We start from the raw sequence: 22,362 nt of genomic DNA on the forward strand, positions 1-22,362 counted from the left end.
ACACCGCACTATGTAGGGTGCACATGGGGGCTATGGTAGTGACCTATTAGAGAACTACGTGGACTGAAAGAGTTAATTCCCAAATTTGTCTCAGCTGCGAATCAAGTCTCTGTTATACTAAGTAAGTTGCGATTTTTACAGAAAACGCTACACTCAGTGCCCAAGACAAGGTCCCGCGACCTGCGCCCAGATCACAGAATTCCATTAGAACTATATTCCGGCAGATGTTGCTATGTAGGAAATTTCTATATTTTTGCACATATTATGTAAATGCATATCAGCTGTGAAGGAGGCGACCGACCGCCCCGAGAAACTTTGATGAGCCCCAATATCTTATGCATGGGGCACCCACTTATGACTGAGCCCCAATCTATAAAGTGATATGTGAAGTGTCCAAAGTTGTGTCCCTTCCCCCCTCTTAGTGCAGTGGCGGCTCCCCTCCTCCCCCAGGGCCCCCCTGCTCACCAGCCTTGCAGGGGTCCTTGTAGTCGATGTGCTCCTGGTCGCCATAGTCGTGCAGCAGCAGGAGCAGCCCGGGAGGCAGCAGCAGTAGCAGGAGCAGCAGCAGGGCGCCTCCTCCTGTCCAGGGCATCCCGGCGGCTCAGTCCCGGCTTGTCCCTCCGTCTGTCTGTCTGTGGCCGCCGCTGCCTCCTCAGCTCGGAGAGGCGGGATTCGTGCGGATCAGCCCCCTCTCCAGCCCTGGGATATCATTGTGTCCCTGGGAAAGAGCCAGCCTAATAGGGAGGGAGGAGAGCGGAGGACCTCTAACCCCTCATAGGCTCCTGTACACACTGCCCTGCGTCTTCTCACCGCAGCCAGCTGCACTCAGGTATGTGCAAAGTGACTGCAGAGTATCACTGATCTACCTGTATAGGTATCTGCAGAGTATCACTCATCTACCTGTATAGTTATCTGCAGAGTATCACTGCTCTACCTGTATAGTTATCTGCAGAGTATCACTCATCTACCTGTATAGGTATCTGTAGAGTATCACTCATCTACCTGTATAGGTGTCTGCAGAGTATCACTCACCTACCTGTATAGGTGTCTGCAGAGTATAACTCATCTATCTGTATAGGTGTCTGCAGAGTATCACTGCTCTACCTGTATAGGTATCTGCAGAGTATCACTGCTCTACCTGTATAGGTATCTGCAGAGTATCACTGCTCTACCTGTATAGGTATCTGCAGAGTATCACTGCTCTACCTGTATAGGTATCTGCAGAGTATCACTGCTCTACCTGTATAGGTATCTGCAGAGTATCACTGCTCTAGCTGTATAGTTATCTGCAGACTATCACTGCTCTACCTGTATAGGTATCTGCAGAATATCACTGCTCTAGCTGTATAGTTATCTGCAGACTATCACTGCTCTAGCTGTATAGGTATCTGCAGAGTATCACTGCTCTAGCTGTATAGGTATCTGCAGAGTATCACTGTTCTACCTGTATAGGTATCTGCAGAGTAGCACTGCTCTACCTGTATAGGTATCTGCAGAGTATCACTCATCTACCTGTATAGGTATCTGCAGAGTATCACTCATCTACCTGTATAGGTATCTGCAGAGTATCACTGCTCTACCTGTATAGGTATCTGCAGAGTATCACTGCTCTACCTGTATAGGTATCTGCAGAGTATCACTGCTCTAGCTGTATAGTTATCTGCAGACTATCACTGCTCTAGCTGTATAGGTATCTGCAGAGTATCACTGCTCTACCTGTATAGGTATCTGCAGACGATCACTGCTCTAGCTGTATAGGTATCTGCAGACGATCACTGCTCTAGCTGTATAGGTATCTGCAGAGTATCACTGCTCTAGCTGTATAGGTATCTGCAGAGTATCACTGTTCTACCTGTATAGGTATCTGCAGAGTATCACTGCTCTACCTGTATAGGTATCTGCAGAGTATCACTGCTCTACCTGTATAGGTATCTGCAGAGTATCACTGCTCTACCTGTATAGGTATCTGCAGAGTATCACTGCTCTACCTGTATAGGTATCTGCAGAGTATCACTGCTCTACCTGTATAGGTATCTGCAGAGTATCACTGCTCTACCTGTATAGGTATCTGCAGAGTATCACTGTTCTACCTGTATAGGTATCTGCAGAATATCACTGCTCTAGCTGTATAGTTATCTGCAGACTATCACTGCTCTAGCTGTATAGGTATCTGCAGAGTATCACTGCTCTAGCTGTATAGGTATCTGCAGAGTATCACTGCTCTAGCTGTATAGGTATCTGCAGAGTATCACTGCTCTAGCTGTATAGGTATCTGCAGAGTATCACTCATCTACCTGTATAGGTTTCTGCAGAGTATCACTCATCTACCTGTATAGGTTTCTGCAGAGTATCACTCATCTACCTGTATAGGTTTCTGCAGAGTATCACTCATCTACCTGTATAGGTATCTGCAGAGTATCACTCATCTACCTGTATAGGTATCTGCAGAGTATCACTCATCTACCTGTATAGGTATCTGCAGAGTATCACTCATCTACCTGTATAGGTATCTGCAGAGTATCACTCATCTACCTGTATAGTTATCTGCAGGGTATCACTCACTTACCTGTATAGGTATCTGCAGACTATCACTGTTCTACCTCTATAGGTATCTTCAAAGTCTCACTGCTCTACCTGTATAGGTATCTGCGGAGTATCACTCATCTACCTGTATAGGTATCTGCAGAGTATCACTCATCTACATGTATAGCTATCTGCAGAGTATCACTCATCTACATGTATAGCTATCTGCAGAGTATTGCTCATCTACCTCTATAGGTATCTACAGAGTATCGCTTCTCATCCTGGACAGGTACATGCAGAGTATCGCTTCTCATCCTGGACAGGTACATGCAGAGTATCGCTTCTCATCCTGGACAGGTACATGCAGAGTATCACTTCTCATCCTGGGCAGGTACATGCAGAGTATCACTTCTCATTCTGGACAGGTACATGCAGAGTATCACTTCTGTTCCTGGACAGGTACATGCAGAGTATCACTTCTGTTCCTGGACAGGTACATGCAGAGTATCACTTCTCATCCTGGACAGGTACATGCAGAGTATCACTTCTCATCCTGGACAGGTACATGCAGAGTATCAATTCTCATCCTGGACAGGTACATGCAGAGTATCACTTCTGTTCCTGGACAGGTACATGCAGAGTATCAATTCTCATCCTGGACAGGTACATGCAGAGTATCACTTCTCATCCTGGACAGGTACATGCAGAGTATCACTTCTCATCCTGGACAGGTACATGCAAAGTATCACTTCTCATCCTGGACAGGTACATCCAGAGTATCACTTCTGTTCCTGGACAGGTGCATGCAGAGTATCACTTCTCATCCTGGACAGGTACATGCAGAGTATCACGTCTCATCCTGGACAGGTACATGCAGAGTATCACGTCTCATCCTGGACAGGTACATGCAGAGTATCACTTCTCATCCTGGACAGGTACATGCAGAGTATCACTTCTCATCCTGGACAGGTACATGCAGAGTATCACTTCTCATCCTGGACAGGTACATGCAGAGTATCACTTTTGTTCCTGGATTGATACCTGGATGGGTATGGACAGAGATGCTACATACTGTTGTCTGTAGGGAGGTGCTCAATAATGTGGCTCCCCCTAGAGGACATCACATTTCTGCACAACTCACCCTGGACATCAGACTTCTAACATTGATGGAATCAAAGAAGTTGCCCTTTCCAAGAGTCAAGATGAGCTCCTTATCCATCCCAGGAGCGCCCTCCTGACTGTACAGAACCTACAAAAGTTACAAGATTTTACTGCACTAAACTACCAGCCCGCTCAGGAAGGGTAAGTCTTGTCCTTTCTAAAATTCCATTTCATGTTAAAACATAAAAATACTCCAAAGTCATATGAAATAAGCAGAGAAGAGTCACTTTTTGCCTGAGATGAGTCACTTTTGCATGTTGCATGGTGGATGTCAATTTAGATGCCTATATCTTGTGCTGCTGGTGCCCTTGTAAAGATGATAATCTCATGATCCTGATTCCACCATCAGATACAGAGATACAGACAGTTAGGAACAGCAGATACATCAGGAGGCTTAGACTTAAAAACTGGCTTAAAAGTCCTGATAAGTAGTTGTCTTCACAATGACACCAGAAGCAGGTTTATAGGTGATTTAGTGATGAAGATAGGGGCATCTGAGGTGATAAACTCAAAACTTGACTCATCTCAGGTCAAACATTACTCTTCTCTGTTCATTTTCAAATGTTTTTGAAGGCGAATTCAGATAAAAGAGGAAATTCAGTCCCGAGGTAGATGTAGAGATGAAATACTTTGCAGTTTCCGCATCTTTGCCCCTCCCCCTATAAGGTGTCAGCGCCCGAGGAGGAGATTCTTCAGCTAAATAAACCCAGGTGTTTGCCAGAATTTCAGCTGAGCACAGAAATCCTGGACTGACAGTGTGAAGAGGGCGATGCTACTGTGAGCTGAGTGTTACCTACACACGTTACATAGCTGGGCCCCTCTGGCATATGAGCCCTTTGGAGCTTGTTTGGGCACGCAATTGGGCATTCTTTACCCACGCACATTGGCAGACCTGGCGATCGCTGTGGATGTGTCATCGCATAGAGGCAAAAAGTGTCAAATCCAAAAGAAAATCTGAAAATCTGAGCTTACCAACATGGGGGACGGGAAGGGGGTCTGTCTGATTTGGTAGAAAGGATAAACCACAGTCCTGGACCTTCCATAAATAGACAGAAGGCAGAGCACCAATAAAGAGCCAGGTACACTGCAATGCTTTATGTGCCCTGAGGGGGCACTGCAGGGACATTAAACACTTGTTGATAGATTTCCCTACAGATTACAGATAATAAGAGAAGAAAACATACAACAATGGCGCACACCAGGTTTATATGTAAAAATCCCACCTAGCCTTTCAGTGCAGAAGTCAATGAAGTGCAGTGAAGGATGGAGCCACAGGAGTGGATCCCACTACAGATATGTGGTAGGTGGACAATGTTCATGGGGTTTCATTGTCTTCTCTGCTCTCACCTTTTCCGGGCTTTTGTTCCTAGTGATTCCTCACTGACCTCAATCCTAACCGTAGCTCTGTTTCACCCTTGGGATTGTTCGTCTGGTGCCTGTTGGTCTACCCTGGCTCCAACCCCTATATCCATCTCATCCTGACTGCTCTCCGGGGAATGACCTTAGTCCCATCTCATCCTGACTGTTCTCCATGGTATAACCCCTGTCCCCATCTCATCCTGACTGCTCTCCATGGTATGAACAATGTTCCCATCTTATGCTGACTGCCCTCTATGGTATGATCCCTGTTCCCTTTTTTTCCTGACTGCTCTCCATGGCACAACCCCTGGTCCCATCTCATACTGACTGCTCTCCATGGCATGACCCCTGGTCCCATCTCATACTGACTGCTCTCGATGGCACAACCCCTGGTCCCATCTCATACTGACTGCTCTCCATGGTACGACCCCTGTTCCCATCTCATACTGACTGCTCTCAATGGCACAACCCCTGGTCCCATCTCATACTGACTGCTCTCCATGGCACAACCCCTGGTCCCATCTCATACTGACTGCTCTCCATGGCATGACCCCTGTTCCCATCTCATACTGACTGCTCTCCATGGTACGACCCCTGGTCCCATCTCATACTAAGAGAAAAGAAAAGAACAACAGGAGGACGGCGCCTCGTGTGATACCGTCGGCGTAGTGTTCAGTAAGGAATAAGCAAAACTGCTCACCTGTTTACCACTTGGTGGTATGCATGTAAAATCCCAAGAGTATTCCTCCAAGTCCTGGTAGTTCCTGCAGCTCCACAGTCCCTGGTATGACCGGTTCCCACAATAGTGGACCGGTATCAAATGTGCAATAAACGAAAAAGGAGAAATGGGGCTAAAGGTGGGCGCTAAACTAGCCTTAAAAAGGTGGAGTGTCTACACCAGAAATGCCAAGATATAACTGACTCGACTCACACCAAAAGGCAAGGACGTTTTTATTGAGGATAAAAAAGCACTTACAGATTTCTATGGTACAAATAAAATCAGACCTTAATGTCCAGAGTGACGCGTTTCGGGAGTAATCCCTTCATCTGACTGAAAAAATGGACCAGGGGTCATGCCTCTCCATGGCATGACCCCTGGTCCCATCTCATACTGACTGCTCTCCATGGCATGACCCCTGGTCCCATCTCATCCTGACTGCTCTCCATGGTATGACCCCTGTTCCCATCTTATCCTGACTGCTCTCCATGGTACGACCCCTGGTCCCATCTCATACTGACTGCTCTCCATGGCATGACCCCTGGTCCCATCTCATCCTGACTGCTCTCCATGGTATGACCCCTGGTCCCATCTCATACTGACTGCTCTCAATGGCACAACCCCTGGTCCCATCTCATACTGACTGCTCTCAATGGCACAACCCCTGGTCCCATCTCATCCTGACTGCTCTCCATGGTACGACCCCTGGTCCCATCTCATACTGACTGCTCTCAATGGCACAACCCCTGGTCCCATCTCATACTGACTGCTCTCCATGGCATGACCCCTGTTCCCATCTTATCCTGACTGCTCTCAATGGCACAACCCCTGGTCCCATCTCATACTGACTGCTCTCCATGGTATGACCCCTGTTCCCATCTCATCCTGACTGCTCTCCATCGATCGATCTCCTCTCATCGTGATTATTCTCCAAGAAATGATCCTTTGTCCCATCTCATCCTGACTGCGTTCTAGGGTACAGCCCTTGGTCCCCACTTATCCCGACTGCTCTCTAGGGTATAAATCTTGGTCCCATCTCATCCTGACCTGCTCTCTAGGATATGACCTTTATTCCCATTTCATCCTGTCTACTTTCCAAGAATTGACTCTTGGTCCCATCTCAACCTGACAGTTCTCTAAAGTATAACCCTTGGTCCCATCACATTCTGGCTGGTGCCCATGGTATAACCCTTGGTCTCCTCTCATCCTGACTGCTCTGCAGTGTATAACCCTCGGCTTCTAGAGGTTGAGACCTGGCAATTTTCCTACAAAAAAAGTCTATATTTTCGATCCCTTCGAGTCTACACACCAGATTGACTGCTTCCAATAAAATCCACATCTACCAATTCCATGGTAACACAAATTCCATATTTCATTAACTTTATATAAAAATAGCATAAATAAAAGACACAAGACAATGTTTTTAATGGAGAAAAATGGCTGCAATGTTTTATTGTTGGGTAACCAAGAATAAATATTAATAAATAATTTCCAACATTAAAATAATAATAATAATAATAATATTAATGAATATTAAATAATTAAAAACTGTTACTTTAAAACATTAAAACATTCAATCATATAATAAATATATATTAAACTGAGTCTCCCCAGCATGAGCTGGGAGACCAAACCCCCACTAACAAACAATCGCGACAAGATTAAGTGAATCAATTAAAGGCCGGGCTGGGCGGGCCGCTGCTCTCTGAAGGTCTTGAAGAACTGGCCCAGAAACCCAGGTGACAGCTCCTTATATTCGTAAGTAAGGGCGGCCAGCTGCCAATCAGCTGACCGCCTACTATATTTCACTTGGAGACAGGAATTCCATTGACCTAGCTGATTACCAATCACAGCTGATCTTGCCTAACCACCAATCAGGTGGCATTAATTTCATGAGGAGAATTGCAATAAACATCACACAAAAAAGAGCGGCAAAATTCAAGACAAAAAAACATTAACCGTTTCATGAACATATCAAGTAAAAAACAATATCTCAGGGATTGTGTTACCATGTATCCCCTTCAAAATAATTTCAGGGGCCCCTATGCATTATAGTCAAGACCCTCTACCGAATAAAATCATTTGCCTCATTAGTGATATCTTATCCGCTAGGTGTGAACATTGATATGAACGGCCCCCTGAATCCATCATGGACAGGAAGTCATACAATGGCCGCTCATGTATCACTTCCTATCTGGAAAGATGTGAAGGAATGGTGGGAGATGCATCTAATATCATCATTGTTGGTAAACGTTATGACCCGTTTACAAGAAATGATGGTTATCAATGATAATTATTGCTTCACATGTGATGATTTCCGGTTCATGTGGTAATCATTTAATGATAATGGATCACTCCATGATATAACGGGTGTGTCTGGATCATCCGTACGGTTCACACTTCTCCAAGCTTTGGCAGGATTGAGCATGCGATGATGATCAGGATTTGTAAATCCCCTCCGGGAGAGTAGATCTCACATACATTGCTTGGATTCAGACACCGATACCTTCAGGGCAGCTATTATTAACCTCTTTTATCCTGGTCGGCCTGTTGATTAATATACTGTGTTATATCTGTAGTTACATGAGAAGCACAGGTAAATTTGTGTAAATTGGGGCTTCATTTGTACTTATTTTTGCTATATTTGACTCACTTTTTGACAAACTACAATTTGGTAACACTTAGCATAACTCTATGGATGGGGTACAGTATGTGTTTTGACATAACTCAAAGCTTCTGGGCCCCAAACTTCATAACAGGACCCTCATATATAATATATAATACAGCTCCACTATAAGGGGCCCCATAGATAATGTGTAATATATATAATATAGAGAGTCCTTTAGGGCCCCTTTAGGTTCCACTTCAAATTTCCAACTAGTGCCTCTTCATCCCCTATAGCTACACCCCTGGATCTGTGCTTAGATGTAACCAGACCTCTCACCCTTAAAATCTGTGGTTTGTGAGATCAAAGCCCATGAACACATGGTATTACAGAATGTATATGGATATTTGAGATGTTTCAACACATTTTTGGAGCACACCCCTAGGCTGGGGTGCATGCAGATGATTTGTAGGGTTACACACGTGGACCTACAGTCCTCTTCAAAATGCACATAATTGCTCACATCTGATCCTAAAGGCAAACCCCAAGCGTAAAGGAAATCTACCACCAGGATGAAGGATTATAAGCCAAGCACACTGACATACAGGTGTGTGCCCTATTCTTCTTTAAGCTTCTTATGCTCTTTAAAAAAGAGTTTGAAATTGTAAAAGCTTTTTTCTGTAAAAACAAGGGCATAAGAAGCTAAAAGAAGAGCAGATCCTGCCAAAGGGGACACGCACCAGTATGTCAGTGTGCTTGGCTTACAATCCTTCATCCTGGTGGTAGATGTCTTTTAAATGAAATCTACCATCAAAATCAAATATGATTGATAAACCAGGGACACTTACTCATAGATCCAGGCACCGTGATCTATGTTATCCATGACCTCCTTCTTTCTAAAATAAACTTTTAAAATTATTCTAATGAGCCCAAAGGGCTCCTGGTGGTGTTACCAGAGTTCTTCCGTGTGACAGCTTCACAGGCACAAACTGTTCCTTCTCCCCATTCCCCCCCTGTTCCCAGGGAACTCCTCCTTCCTCTGCCTGATGTAATCTCACTGCAGCAGAAGAAGTTTAAGCACATAGCGAGAGTGGGGAAGTGGTGCTGCACAGTGTAACCGCCTGTGAATATACAGCACCAGGAGCCCCTCATTAGCATAGTTTTATAAATTGATTTTTGAAGGAAGAAGGCCATGAATAACAAATATAAGATGATTACTGCATTCATGGTACCTGGATCTATGTCTAAGTGTACCTGGTTTATCATAATGGATTTTAAATGGTATATTTCCTTTAAAATTATTCTAATGAGCCAGAAGGGCTCTGGGGTGTTACCAAAGCCCGTCTGTGCTGTAGCTTAACATGTTGTTACACTTTCTCCTGTTCCCTCAGCACTTCCCCTTCCCTCTATCTGCTGTAATTTCACACAGTGGGCGGGGGAAGTGCAAAGGGGCTCTGGTAATGCTGCTCACAGCCCATCTGGCTAATTTTAAATGATTTTAAAAGTTGATTTTAGAAGGCAGGAGGCCATGGATAACAAATATAAGAAGATTGCCTGGATCTATGAGTATTTATCATGCTTGCTATTGATGGTCGAATTCCTTTAAACCATACCATAGTTAATGCATAATCCAGACAATGAGGATCTAAGGCCACTTCACACAGTCAGTATTTTGCATCAGTATTTGAAAAGCAAAGCCAGTCGTGGACTCTACAAAGCTTAAATGAAAATATTTGTGTGTTTTTTGAACCCACTCCTGGTTTTTGGCTTACAAATACTGATACAAAATACTGAACAAATACCGACTGTGTGAATGCTTCCTTGAAGATCCGGATTTTGTTTATCATCAAGGTGGTTCTGATGTGACATTGTCCACACTTCATCCTCACTGCTCTAGTCCTAACCGAGATCTTGTGCAGAGGGTGACACCAAGCGGTCCTCGGTGGAAGCACATGCTCTTCTATGGCTTATCAAAGCCTTCTCTTAAAGGCAACAAGTCACATCATGCGAACACATAGACTGTGCCCCCAATAAAATGATCTGTTTGTATAACAAATGTATTAATAGACTACGCAATATTATTTTGCAGATCTTACTATCCCATTGTGCCAGTGATTCCCTAATATACCTCAGACTTTGTGTCTATCATATTTTGCAACTGTGTGATGAAGACACTAAATTGTGAGAACATGACTGAGAAGACATCTGCTCTCATCTGCGGAGAATTACATGGAAGGATGAACAGCAGATGATTCATGTACATTGGGAAATGAGGGTCTTAAGACCCCCAGCAGAGTCTGAATCACAGAAGGAACGCCATGGAAAGTATTTAGGATGAACTGTGATTCCTTAACTTTTACAGTGTATTCTTTGTTTAGGGTTCTATACTCATACTATATGTGCTGGGAAATTGTAAAAACATATTCAACTGCAGGCAGCATGTTATAGAGCAGGAGTAGCTGAGTAGATAGGACACTATGTACAAGCTGCTCAGCTCATCCTGCTCTATAACATGCTGCCTGCAGATAGGACAATGTGTACAATCTGCAGGTAGCATGTTATAGAGTAGGAGGAGCTGATCGGATTGTAAATAGTGTCATATCTGCAGACAGCATGTTATAGAGCAGGAGGAGCTGAGCAGATTGTACATAGTGTCCTATCTGCTGGCAGTATGTTATAGAGCAGGAGGGGCTGAGCAGATTGTACATAGTGTCCTACCTGCAGACAGCATGTTATAGAGCAGGGGGAGCAGAGGAAATTGTACATAGTGTCCTATCTGCTGGCAGCATGTTATAGAGCAGGAAGGGCTGAGCATATTGTACATAGTGTCCTAGCTGCAGGCAGTATGTTATAGAGCAGGAGGGGATAAGCAGATTGTCCTAGCATTACTAAAGTTCCTTCAGAGAATCTGAGTTAGTACTGTGTATCCATTCTTTAAATATTTTCTTAGCAAAATTAACCTTTCCTGCTGTCATGGAAACTGCATCATTGTGAGTTGAGCATTACATGTATTACATTTCAGGCAGATTTGATAAACAATCCATGTAAAGTTACAAACCATCCAGAGACTAGGAGACTCGGTAAATTCATCCAGATCTCCTGAAGAGTAGCACAGGACTTGACTCCACTAAGGGTTGGATATTGTCCTCATAGTCCATATTGACCAGAAGTGCTGACACTTGGCTTCCTCCCTATCTATTGGGGTAGAGGCAGTGATTAGCTGATTATCATGGGTGCAGCTCCTGACGTTGCCAACAAGCAGACACTTTAACCAGAAGAAGCCATGACTAGTCACCTAGATGGCTCTAGTCCTCTTGTAACAAGTCAAAAACACCAATCTGAAGAGGACCTTTCCCCAGCAGCTTCAACTTTTTGCATCCTTAGAATTTTTGGGGATTGGTGGGTTCTTGAGAGAAAATTCCAATTGCTCCAGAATCGGTAGATGGACACCTAATAAACGATTTACCAAGTTCCCCTTTTAGGGTTTAGGTGTAAATATGTCACCACCCTTTCTTCTATACTGGAAATGAGCGGGGTGCAGGGTCACAGACATATTCTACTGTTTGCATTGTGATTACACACAAGGATCGGACCTTGGATCCCTCTTGATATATGACACATGTAGCGTCCTGCCCCGTGAGATGTGCTGCAATGTTAAAACATTTCACAGTTTAGCAGAAACATTAGCTTGAAGCTTCCACCTTCTGGTGACTTCATGTTCTTGGCGTCCGCATGTCCTCGTAGAGCTCCGGAATATTTTTCATGCCTGGTTATCCTCAGCGGCTGGTGATGCACAGGCAGCGAGCGGCTCCATGTCATATCCATGGGCAATAAAACAAACAGCTCTGTCTTCTTATATACAAACACAATAGACAAGACACAGAGGGATGGAAACTGAACCTATATGGAAATATGTACCCTAAAGGGTGGACTATTAGGCTGCTACAGGGACTTTAGAAGGATAGCTTCAGCTAAGTGTTTGACCTACCTTGAACCTACCAGATAAAATTTTGGGGTCCCACCCTTTATCATAGCCTACAAAATACCTACTTATCCGAATTTGTCTTCTTCTGAGGCTCAGTACAAGGTTAAATCCTGGGCCCACCGGAGGATCCGCCGATTCTCTGGTGGGCCAGTCCGACAATGCGTGGAAGGTGTAACTTGGTCATTGTTTGTTGGTATTATTGTAGCACTTTATTCTGGTATTTCCTTGGGCACTATGTGGCACCGCTTCTTCCACACCATATAGTTTAACGGACACCTACCACCAGGATGAAAGACTGTATGCAAATGAGTCTGAGGGGCTCCAGGCTCCATTAACACCTATGGAGCCTCGAGCTCCTCAGGCTTATTTGGATACATTCCTTCCTCCTGGTGGTAGATGCCCTTTAAGGTTTAGGGTCCACATACTGTCAGCAGCATCATGTAGAGGGTCCAAGATATGTTTTCCGTCCCCATGGAGATTTAGTGCAAATTTTAACATGGCAGCTTTATATGCAGTAGTAATGCTCTACAAATAAGAGATCCCTCTAAAATCTGGTTTATATATCAATTTTACACAGCAACACTGAAAATCCAGTTACAGTTGATGTTGCCTTCTCAGATTGTAGAGATAGGAATGGAATAAAATCTGTTGTATCGCTCTGTGTTCTCTAACTACAGACTGTTCTGGGAGAATAATGTTAGCCTTGTGGCTGCATATTTCTCCACAGCCTCCCTTACTGGATTATGTACTAACCTATTATTACCTCTGGCTTTTAAAGGTTAATGATCTCCTGAGAAGGGCAGGAGGGGGGCATGTCTGGCAGCCTGTGTCATAAATCTCAGTGCAGAGGACAAAGGCAAAGGATTTATGACACTTAAACTACCAACAACTGTGTGAAGCAAGTTGATCAGACCTCGGTGAAGAGATGATACGTGACCTTAGTGACTGTTGATCAACTGGTTGGCAATGGATTTACATTCACAGACACAGACATACAGATTTTTACAGATTCACGATGGATTCAACAGATTTCAGTCCTGGTTGAATGCTGAAAATTTTATTTGGTACAACTTTGATATGAGTGTAATTTTCCAACATTTATTTCAGACATGAGAAGACGTTTGTATTTCGCATCCAGGGATGGAGCTTCGTATAGGAGAAAGCGGGTATAGACAGTGATCCGGGGTGTATACACTATGGTGGTCATTATATAATGTGCAGGGGGTCTATACACTATGGTGGGGGCCATTATATAATGTATACACTATGATGGTAAATACAAGCAATGCAAGGTGTGTATACACTATGGTGATGGCCATTATTTAGTGTGCAGGGAGTGTATACACTATGGTGGGGGCCATTATATAATGTATACACTATGATGGGTATTATATGATATGCAGAGGATGTATACACTATGATGGTTACATAATATATACACCATGAGGATTATTTTGTCATATACACAGGTTTTATACGTTACGGTGGTCATTATATAATGTGCAGGAGGTGTATACACTATGGTGGTGGCCATTATATAATGTATACCCTATGATGGTAATCACATGATATGCAAGGTGTGTATACACAATGGTGGTCATTATATAATGTACAGGGGGTGTATACACTATGGTGGTGGCCATTATATAATGTATACACTATGATGGTTATTACATGATATGCAAGGTATGTATACACTGGTGGTCATTATATAATCTGCAGGGGGGGGTGTACACTGAGATAGTAAATATATATGATGTAAAAGGGTTGTATAAACATTGATGGTCAGTATATGATGTCCAGGGGTTGTAAACACTATGGGTGTCATTATATGATGTGCAGGAGGAGTATACACTATAGTGCTCATTATATAATGTGCTTGGAGGTTTATATACAATATAGTTATAATTTTACAATGTGCAGGGTCTGTATTGGCCGCCATTGCCCCCTAAAGTGGGAAGTGCTGAAAATCTGGCAGTGTTTAGGCCATGAGACGTCAGTTATAGGGGGTCACCAATGGATAATATGTATGAGTACAATGTGTATATATATTCTGTTGGTTGTACCTGGCAGGTAAGTTGAAGTTTGTACAAATGTGTGTAAATTGCATTACCATATGTACATGGTACTAGGTTACATGTTGGGAAAGGGCAGGTAGAGGAGTGTGGAGGGCACCGGTGGTCACGCTACATCTGTCCATTAGGTCCAGTAGACTGGCAGATCTCCACACAGCACTGGGATGGTAATGCCCAGGGTGGCAGGGTCGCTCACCAGCTTCACCGGGTCATTCATCTTCATGGCCTCAGAGCCAACCTATAAGGAAAAAGTTATGGAATTATGTAAGCGTTCTAGTTCTTCGACAATGACCCAAATGATGACAGATTCTAGAAGTTCTGCATAAATTATAATTCACATTCAATTTTTCATTCAACGTATGTATTTTTGGTGGTAACCTATTACAAAAGCGTATAAGGAGCCCTAAAATTATGTAAAATCTGGACAGAAAATTCTAGGGTGTAATGAAGGTGACTGGTGACAGGACCGTGTCTCCTTAGGAATGCAGTATTTCACCTTCTTCAGCACATTTTCGGCAATGGACTGAAGACTCTGTATGCGTTCTGGTTCCATACGTGTAAGGTAACATGCGTGTCCGGGGCGTGGGCGAGTGCAGATCAACAGCTGGAAATATAGACACAAGTTTATTATCATTAGATAATTTGAATGAGAACTTGAGGGACATTTAGAGGGATCTCATGGTCATGATAATTGGGGAGTCCTTGCAGGGGATCCTAAAGTGCTCAAATATGTATCCCCCATGCAGTGTATTTAATGGAAAAACCCTTTACCCACCCAAGACCCCCAAGGATATTAGATAATAACCCATCAATAACCTGTTGGTATTACCCACTGAGCCTCTAGACCACCGTGAATATCCTAAGGACATTGCCACTAACCTACGGAAACATTTCTTATGTAATAGACATAGAAAGATGGGGAAAGGAGTGATATATTCATTATAATTATTCTATCTATTATATTTAATAGAGAACCTGTCGCCAGTTTCTATCTCACTAAACTACTACTCCCCCCTCCCCCACGGGAAGGATATAAAATGTCCAAATTTCCTCTTTTATGTGAAATCTCCCCCCGTTTACCTATAATAAATCTCCCCCAAAGTCAGTCAAATATGACTCTTCTCATCCCATTTTCATATGGGATGAGTCAAGTTTAGTGGTTGCAGGTGGAGTGTCATACTATCTATAGTATCTAGAAACAAGCTTTTATGTCAGATTAAAGATAAGAATCTCATCTTTCAGATCCCATCAAGGTTAATGTTCTGTGAGCTACAAATCTGGATGGGAACTGGATCTTTATCTGTAACTTACATTTCCAACTATGTCTTTATCTGCCTGTATATCTGGTTCTGTAGCTCACAAAGCCATAAGCCTGATGTGATCTGAAAGATGAGATTCTTATCTTTAATATGACACAAAAAGCATGTTTGGTGCTATAGGACAGAAGATAGGGGCTCCTGAAGAAAATTCCCCCTGCAGCTACTAAACTTGACTCCTCTCGTGCAAATGAGGTAAGAACAGTCAGATTTGCCTGACTTTCGCAGAGATTTTTTTTAAGGGTAAACTGTCAAGATTTCACTTAAAGGAGGGAATTATAGAAATGACAACTCATCCCCTACCTGAGGGACGTGGTAGTTTAGTGGAGTAAAACCTGGTGCCAAGGATAACTCTATCGCCTATTTCTTGAAGAAGGTCTGGGGCTGCATTCACACAAGCATAGGGGGACGTATATACGTACATATGTCCCCCATAGGCCGGCGATGGGCCAGCGATACGGTGCTGCACACGTGTGGCATCATACCGCTCCGTATATGGGAAAAAGATAGGACATGTTGGTGCCATCCTCTCCATCGCAGCGAAATTTGCCCACTGGGCTACGGCCCAGGGGGCATACGTTTGTGTGAATGTAGCCTTAATGTGACTACTATATCAGCACCCTAGTAATGGTCTCTGTACCTTGCTGTAGTCATACACAACAGTAGCTGACGTGTTGATGCCGGTGTCAAGGTGGAAGGTGGCCACACCGCTGCTTCTTAGCTTGGCGTCTGCTCCGTCTTGCAGAGACATCTGGAAAATCTAAAGATGTAGAGATATTACAGTCAGAATAATCTTACCTCTATATATAGCACTCAAAAGAATAAATGGTTCATTTGTTGACCCTGACAGCTGTACGTGGATCAAATATAGAGAGTGATCATTCATAGGAATGGTGATTTCCACAAAATAAACCCATTAATCGGTCCATGTCAGCGCCAATGTGAGAACAGTGGGTAGGTTTACGGTAGCTGGTGCTTCAGATAAGTCCTCCGCTAGATTAGATAGGGGATTATACGGAGCAGGTAGGAGATAGAAGCGCTGTAGTATTGCTGTATAATGTGCCAGCGGTGGATCATTCACTAGTCCATGAGATAACATTATAATTGTGATAGCAGAGGTCATTATGGTATGTTAAAGAAACGGTTATATAACCCAGTTAGCTCTGCTACATCTCTACATTCATAAACTTTTTGGGCACCATACACAATGACCCACATTTATCTAAAGAAGTGCAAACTGAACTATGTGCAGTTGCCTGTGTAGTGCGCAGGGGGCGCCAGATTCATTTTTCATGAATCTGGCGCCCCCTACACTGAGTGCACCAACTTTTTTTTTTTTTTGGTGCACCTTTAGCATAGAGTGTGTGACACATTTCTATCAAGTCACAATAATAAATAGGTTCATAAATAAGGCGCACCGGATTATAAGGGGTACATGATTATAAGAATGAATGACCAGCAGGTGGCAGACCTGTGCACAGTTCAAGGCAGCTGTTGTCTGTAAGTACGGTTCATATATAAGGCACACTGGACTTTAAGGCGCACCTTTGATTTCTGAGAAAATCAAAGGATTTTTATAGTCCGAAAAATACGGTAGCTGACTTCTGGAAACTTGAAAAAGTGGCAGCCGAAACACTGTGATACATGCGCCTCTCTGTGTTGCTACTGGTATGGCGGCATAATCCAGTCACTGAAAAATGGTGTGACCAAGTCAGCAGATGGTGGTTTTCTTATTGTCATTGTACGGAGGTGGTATATAGTCACTATATTGTGTTGTTATCAACTCATGGATATCACTATGTGATGGGGTTATGGTTGATTTGACTTAATATCATTATAATTGCACAGAAAGTAACAAACAATTGTTTGGTGTAAAGGACATCTATCACCAGGATCAAGGGTTGTAAACCAGGCACACTGACATACTGGTGAGTGGCTCCTCTGGCAGGATCTGCTCTGTAAGTTTGGTTTACAATCCTTCACCCTGGTGGTAGATGTCCTTTAATGGAGCATATCCAGGCTTATTGTTTTATGATGTGGCCCTCCAGTGATAATAAAGTAACAAAAATGATTGGAATCCCTAGCACAGTTACTTTTATATGACATTTCCTTCTTACCGTCTCTGTGTGTTTTTGGCTCATGTGTAGACCCATCAGGAGAACCCCAAGAAGAACCACAACCAGGACCACCACGACCAGGACCACACACAGGAGCTTCTTAAAGCCACCGAGACACGGAATACGCACAGGGAGCAGCTCTGAGTATACCTGGGGGTAGAGAGGACAGAGCATCATGTAACATATAATTTATAAATATATATACCGTTTATACTCGAGTATAAGCCGAGTTTTTCAGCATAAAAATGTGCTGAAAAACCCTAACTCAGCTTTTACTCGAGTCAAGAAAAAAAAAAATGTACTCACCTTCCGAGGTCGCCCCGGCAGGTCCTCTTCTATCCATCGCGGCCCTGGCATCAGCTCCGTGTCCCGGTCCGTCGCAGGGACCGTGACGTCAGCTGCACGCATCGGCACTAACTATGATGTTAGCGAGCGGCTGATGTCATCATGCCTGCAACATACCGCGCGGGGACACGGAGCTGATGCGGGAGCCTCGATGGATAGAAGAGGACCTGCCAGGGGGGCCTCGGAAGGTGAGTACACATTTTGTATTTTTCCTACAGGCATTATAATGGGAGCAGTGGCTGCATGCTATATACTACAGTGGGCTGGCAGGCTGTAGACTACAGTGGGCTGGCAGGCTGTAGACTACAGTGGGCTGGCAGGCTGTAGACTACAGTGGGCTGGCAGGCTGTAGACTACAGTGGGCTGGCAGGCTGTAGACTACAGTGGGCTGGCAGGCTGTAGACTACAGTGGGCTGGCAGGCTGTATACTGCAGGGGGCTGGCTGGCTATATACTGTAGGGGGCTGACAGTCTATACACTACAGGGGGCTGGCAGGTTATATACTACAGGGGGCTGGCTGGTTATATACTACCAGGGGCTGGCAGGCTATATGCCACAGGGGGCTGGCAGGCTATATACCAGAGGAGCTATATACTACTGGGGTCTGGCAGGCTATATACTACTGGGGGCTGGCAGGCTATATACTACGGGGGCTGGCTGGCTATATACTACTGGGGGCTGGCTGGCTATATACTACAGGGGCTGGCAGGCTATATACTACAGGGGGCTGGCTGGCTATATACTACAGGGGGCTGGCTGGCTATATACTACAGGGAGCTAGCTGGCTATATACTACAGGCAGCTAGCTGGCTATATACTACAGGGGGCTGGCTGGCTATATACTACAGGGGCTGGCTGGCTATATACTACTGGGGGCTGGCTGGCTATATACTACAGGGGCTGGCTGGCTATATACTACTGGGGGCTGGCTGGCTATATACTACTGGGGGCTGGCTGGCTATATACTACTGGGGGCTTGCTGGCTATATACTACGGGGGCTTGCTGGCTATATACTACAGGGGCTGGCTGGCTATATACTACTGGGGGCTGGCTGGCTATATACTACTGGGGGCTGGCTGGCTATATACTACTGGGGGCTTGCTGGCTATATACTGTGGCTGTGACCAATGTATTTCCCACCCTTGGCTTATACTCTAGTCAATAGGTTTTAGCAGTTTTTTGTGTTAAAATTAGGGGTCTCGACTTATACTCGGGTCGGCTTATACTCTAGTATATACGGTATATCAGTATATATAAGTATTAACAGTCCAATTTGCCTGTCCAATGAGCCTCCTAGAATAATATATGAAACCATGATTTCAGAAGAAAGCTACAATATCAGTAGATTATAATCCATCTGTAGGTTTTCACCCTCCACACTTGGTCTTGATTTGTAGAACAGCATGAAAACATCTTATTTGTATCATTCCCACTAGTGCTTTAACTAAATTAAAACCCTATATAGTAATAATAATACATGTATACTAAATTAATCCAAAAAAAGTCATGATACAATTAGAATCTTCTCCACCATAAGTGAAAAAGAGCATTGTACAGGCAGTCCCCAGGTCACGTACAGGATAGGTTCCGTAGGTTTGTTCTTAAGTTCAATTTGTATGTAAGTCGGAACTGTATATTTTATAATTGGGACAAAAAAAGATTTGTCTGGAGCAACAGTGACAATTGAATTTTTAAAAATTTTTTTGCTGTAATGGCAAGAAGGATTATCAATAAAGTTTCATTACAGACACTTTACAGCTGATTATTGCAGTCTGGGACTATAGTAACATCCAGAGAGCTTCACCAGAGGTCCAATTGGCAGAGGGGTCTGTCTTTCACTAGGGGTCGTCTGTAAGTTGGGTGTCCTTAAGTAGGGGACCACCTGTAATTGTGTTTTTAGTAAATTGTCCTCCATTATGCATTCTAAACCATAATATTAGTAAATTACAAACGGACCTCTGGATGTTGGTAAGTTACTGTACTTTATCCTTGGGCTACAATAATCAGCTGTGGTGTATCACAGGTGTCTGTAATGCAGCTTTATTGTTAATCCTGGTTCTTATGACAACCCAACATTTATAAAATCCAATTGTCACAGAGACCAAAAAAATTTTGGCTGAGGCTTACAATTATGAAATATATAGTTCTGACTTACATACAGATTCTTAAGAACCTATCTTGTACGTAACCCGGGGACTGCCTGTATCATACTGTAGAATTGAGTATTCTTATGCACAAAATACACGGATTACTCTGGAATTAGGATGCCTTTGTTGCCTCACCCTTGTATAACAATCTACTACTCTTATCATTTGGTTCTGGATCTCCTGGTACGTTCTAAGATTATTCTAAATTTCGGTTCACAGAGTACAGGCAGTCCCCTACTTAAGGACAACCGACTTACAGACAAGCCATAGTTACAGACAGACCTCTCTGACCTCTGGTGAAGCTCTCTGAATGCTTTACTATAGTCCCAGACTGCAATGATCAGCTGTAAGGTGTCTGTAATGAAGATTATTAATAATCCTTGGTCCCATCACAGCAAAAAATGTTTAAACTCCAATTGTCACTGGGACCAAAACATTTTTTTGTCAAGATCTACAATGTTAAAATATACAGTTTCGACTTACATACAAATTCAACTTAAGAACAAACCTCCGGACCCGATCTTGCCTGTATTGTAAAGCTTATCATTGGATAATTTGTTTATACACTGAGTGCAGAAGAACATTGCAAGACCTGATAACAATGCATTAGAATCTACTGTAGAGTCTCCGAAATTCTAATGTCTAAATCCGAAAAGGAGACAATTCTTTACTATGAGGCTATAGGTCTACTCACTGGTGGGGTGTCCATGAGTACAGTCTTGCTCTGGTCCATGGCTGCCGGTGTCCTCTCTGCTCTATGGGTTATTTGGGGTCTTGATCCGCTATATATACCTGTAGTATACACCATCATCGCTATGAAGTGCTCCTCAACCCCCTTTAAGAGTGTTTACTTCTACATGAAAATATTTAAGGACAGACACACTTCTAACATTTCGAGAGGTTCCAGTAAAACACTTTCTGCTAGATACACTTCATGGTAATAGTAATGTTCCTGCAACCAGCAGATGAATGGATTCTTAACCCCTTAATTATTAGATCTACTCACATAAGAACGTCTTGTCCTAGCAAACTCACATAGTGAAAACCTTTCACCCGCAGGTATGAGATTGTGACTATCAGTATAATACACGCACAATACATAACAATTACATATGACCTGTAAAAATGGAAAGGAAAATCCATAGTCTCCTTAGGGTGAACCTGATAGCAATGGCTTCTAGGCACAGCAAATACCTGTACATGGTGTAACTATAGTGGACCCCCATGCAAATTTAGGAATGAGACCCCATATACCTAAATCCTCACCTCTGTCCCTTACCGTGCATATTATCCTTATATATTATTTAGGCTTTACACACACTTATTGTATATACTCTACACACACATATACCATTAATATGCTCAAATTACACACACGCACACCATATACATGCTACAAACACATTTACACATACTATATATAAAATGTAGAAGAACAGAATCCCCACTAAATAGTTTGTAGCAAAGCATCCCCTTAATAATCAAAACGGAGCAGAGGAAGCCCCCCCCCTTATTAATATATACTCAGTTAAGCATTCATAATAGTTAATAGGTAATGCAGAGTTCAACAAACCCTGCCAACATATTGGTTAATACACAGTTCAGCAGCCCCTCCCCATTAATAGTTAATGTAGAGATCAGTAGTTATATCCCCCACATAACACACAGTGATGACACAGTACAAAGATAATGCACACAGTGATGTCACAGTACAGGGGGAATACACACAGTGATGCCACAGTACATGTATAATACACACAGTGATATCACAGTACAGAGATAATACACACAGTGATGCCACAGTACAGGGATAATACACACAGTGATGCCACAGTACATGTATAATACACACAGTGATGTCACAGTACAGAGATAATACACACAGTGATGTCACAGTACAGGGATAATACACACAGTGATGGCACATTACAGAGATAATACACACAGTGATGTCACAGTACAGGGATAATACACACAGTGATGTCACAGTACAGGGATAATACACACAGT

The 22,362-nt window shown here is 43.4% G+C and overlaps 2 protein-coding genes and 1 long non-coding RNA gene across 3 annotated transcripts in view; 1 reads left to right on the forward strand and 2 right to left on the reverse strand.

Moving 5' to 3' along the window:
• The window catches only part of BMP1 (bone morphogenetic protein 1), a 51,337-nt gene extending 50,621 nt beyond the window's left edge, over positions 1-716 (reverse strand). Inside the window, exon 1 of the mRNA XM_072149351.1 lies at positions 466-716. Within this exon, the coding sequence (XP_072005452.1) occupies positions 466-592 (127 nt within the window). The 5' untranslated portion in view covers positions 593-716. The remainder of the gene's footprint in view (positions 1-465) is intronic.
• LOC140128019 (uncharacterized) lies at positions 538-13,680 on the forward strand. Its single transcript, XR_011855097.1, has 2 exons — positions 538-829; positions 13,130-13,680. It is a non-coding gene; the product is annotated as an uncharacterized lncRNA (long non-coding RNA).
• Positions 13,393-21,197, reverse strand: SFTPC (surfactant protein C). The gene is made up of 5 exons (XM_072149353.1): positions 21,047-21,197; positions 17,860-18,009; positions 16,383-16,502; positions 14,923-15,030; positions 13,393-14,664 (listed from the first exon to the last, which is right to left on the reverse strand). The coding sequence occupies exons 1-5, from the start codon at positions 21,161-21,163 to the stop codon at positions 14,551-14,553; spliced, it is 609 nt and encodes a 202-aa protein (XP_072005454.1). The 5' UTR covers positions 21,164-21,197; the 3' UTR covers positions 13,393-14,550.
• Between the last annotated feature and the right edge of the window lie 1,165 nt (positions 21,198-22,362).

The sequence above is a fragment of the Engystomops pustulosus genome, chromosome 4 (assembly GCF_040894005.1).
Source record: "Engystomops pustulosus chromosome 4, aEngPut4.maternal, whole genome shotgun sequence".
Lineage (NCBI taxonomy): Eukaryota > Metazoa > Chordata > Amphibia > Anura > Leptodactylidae > Engystomops > Engystomops pustulosus.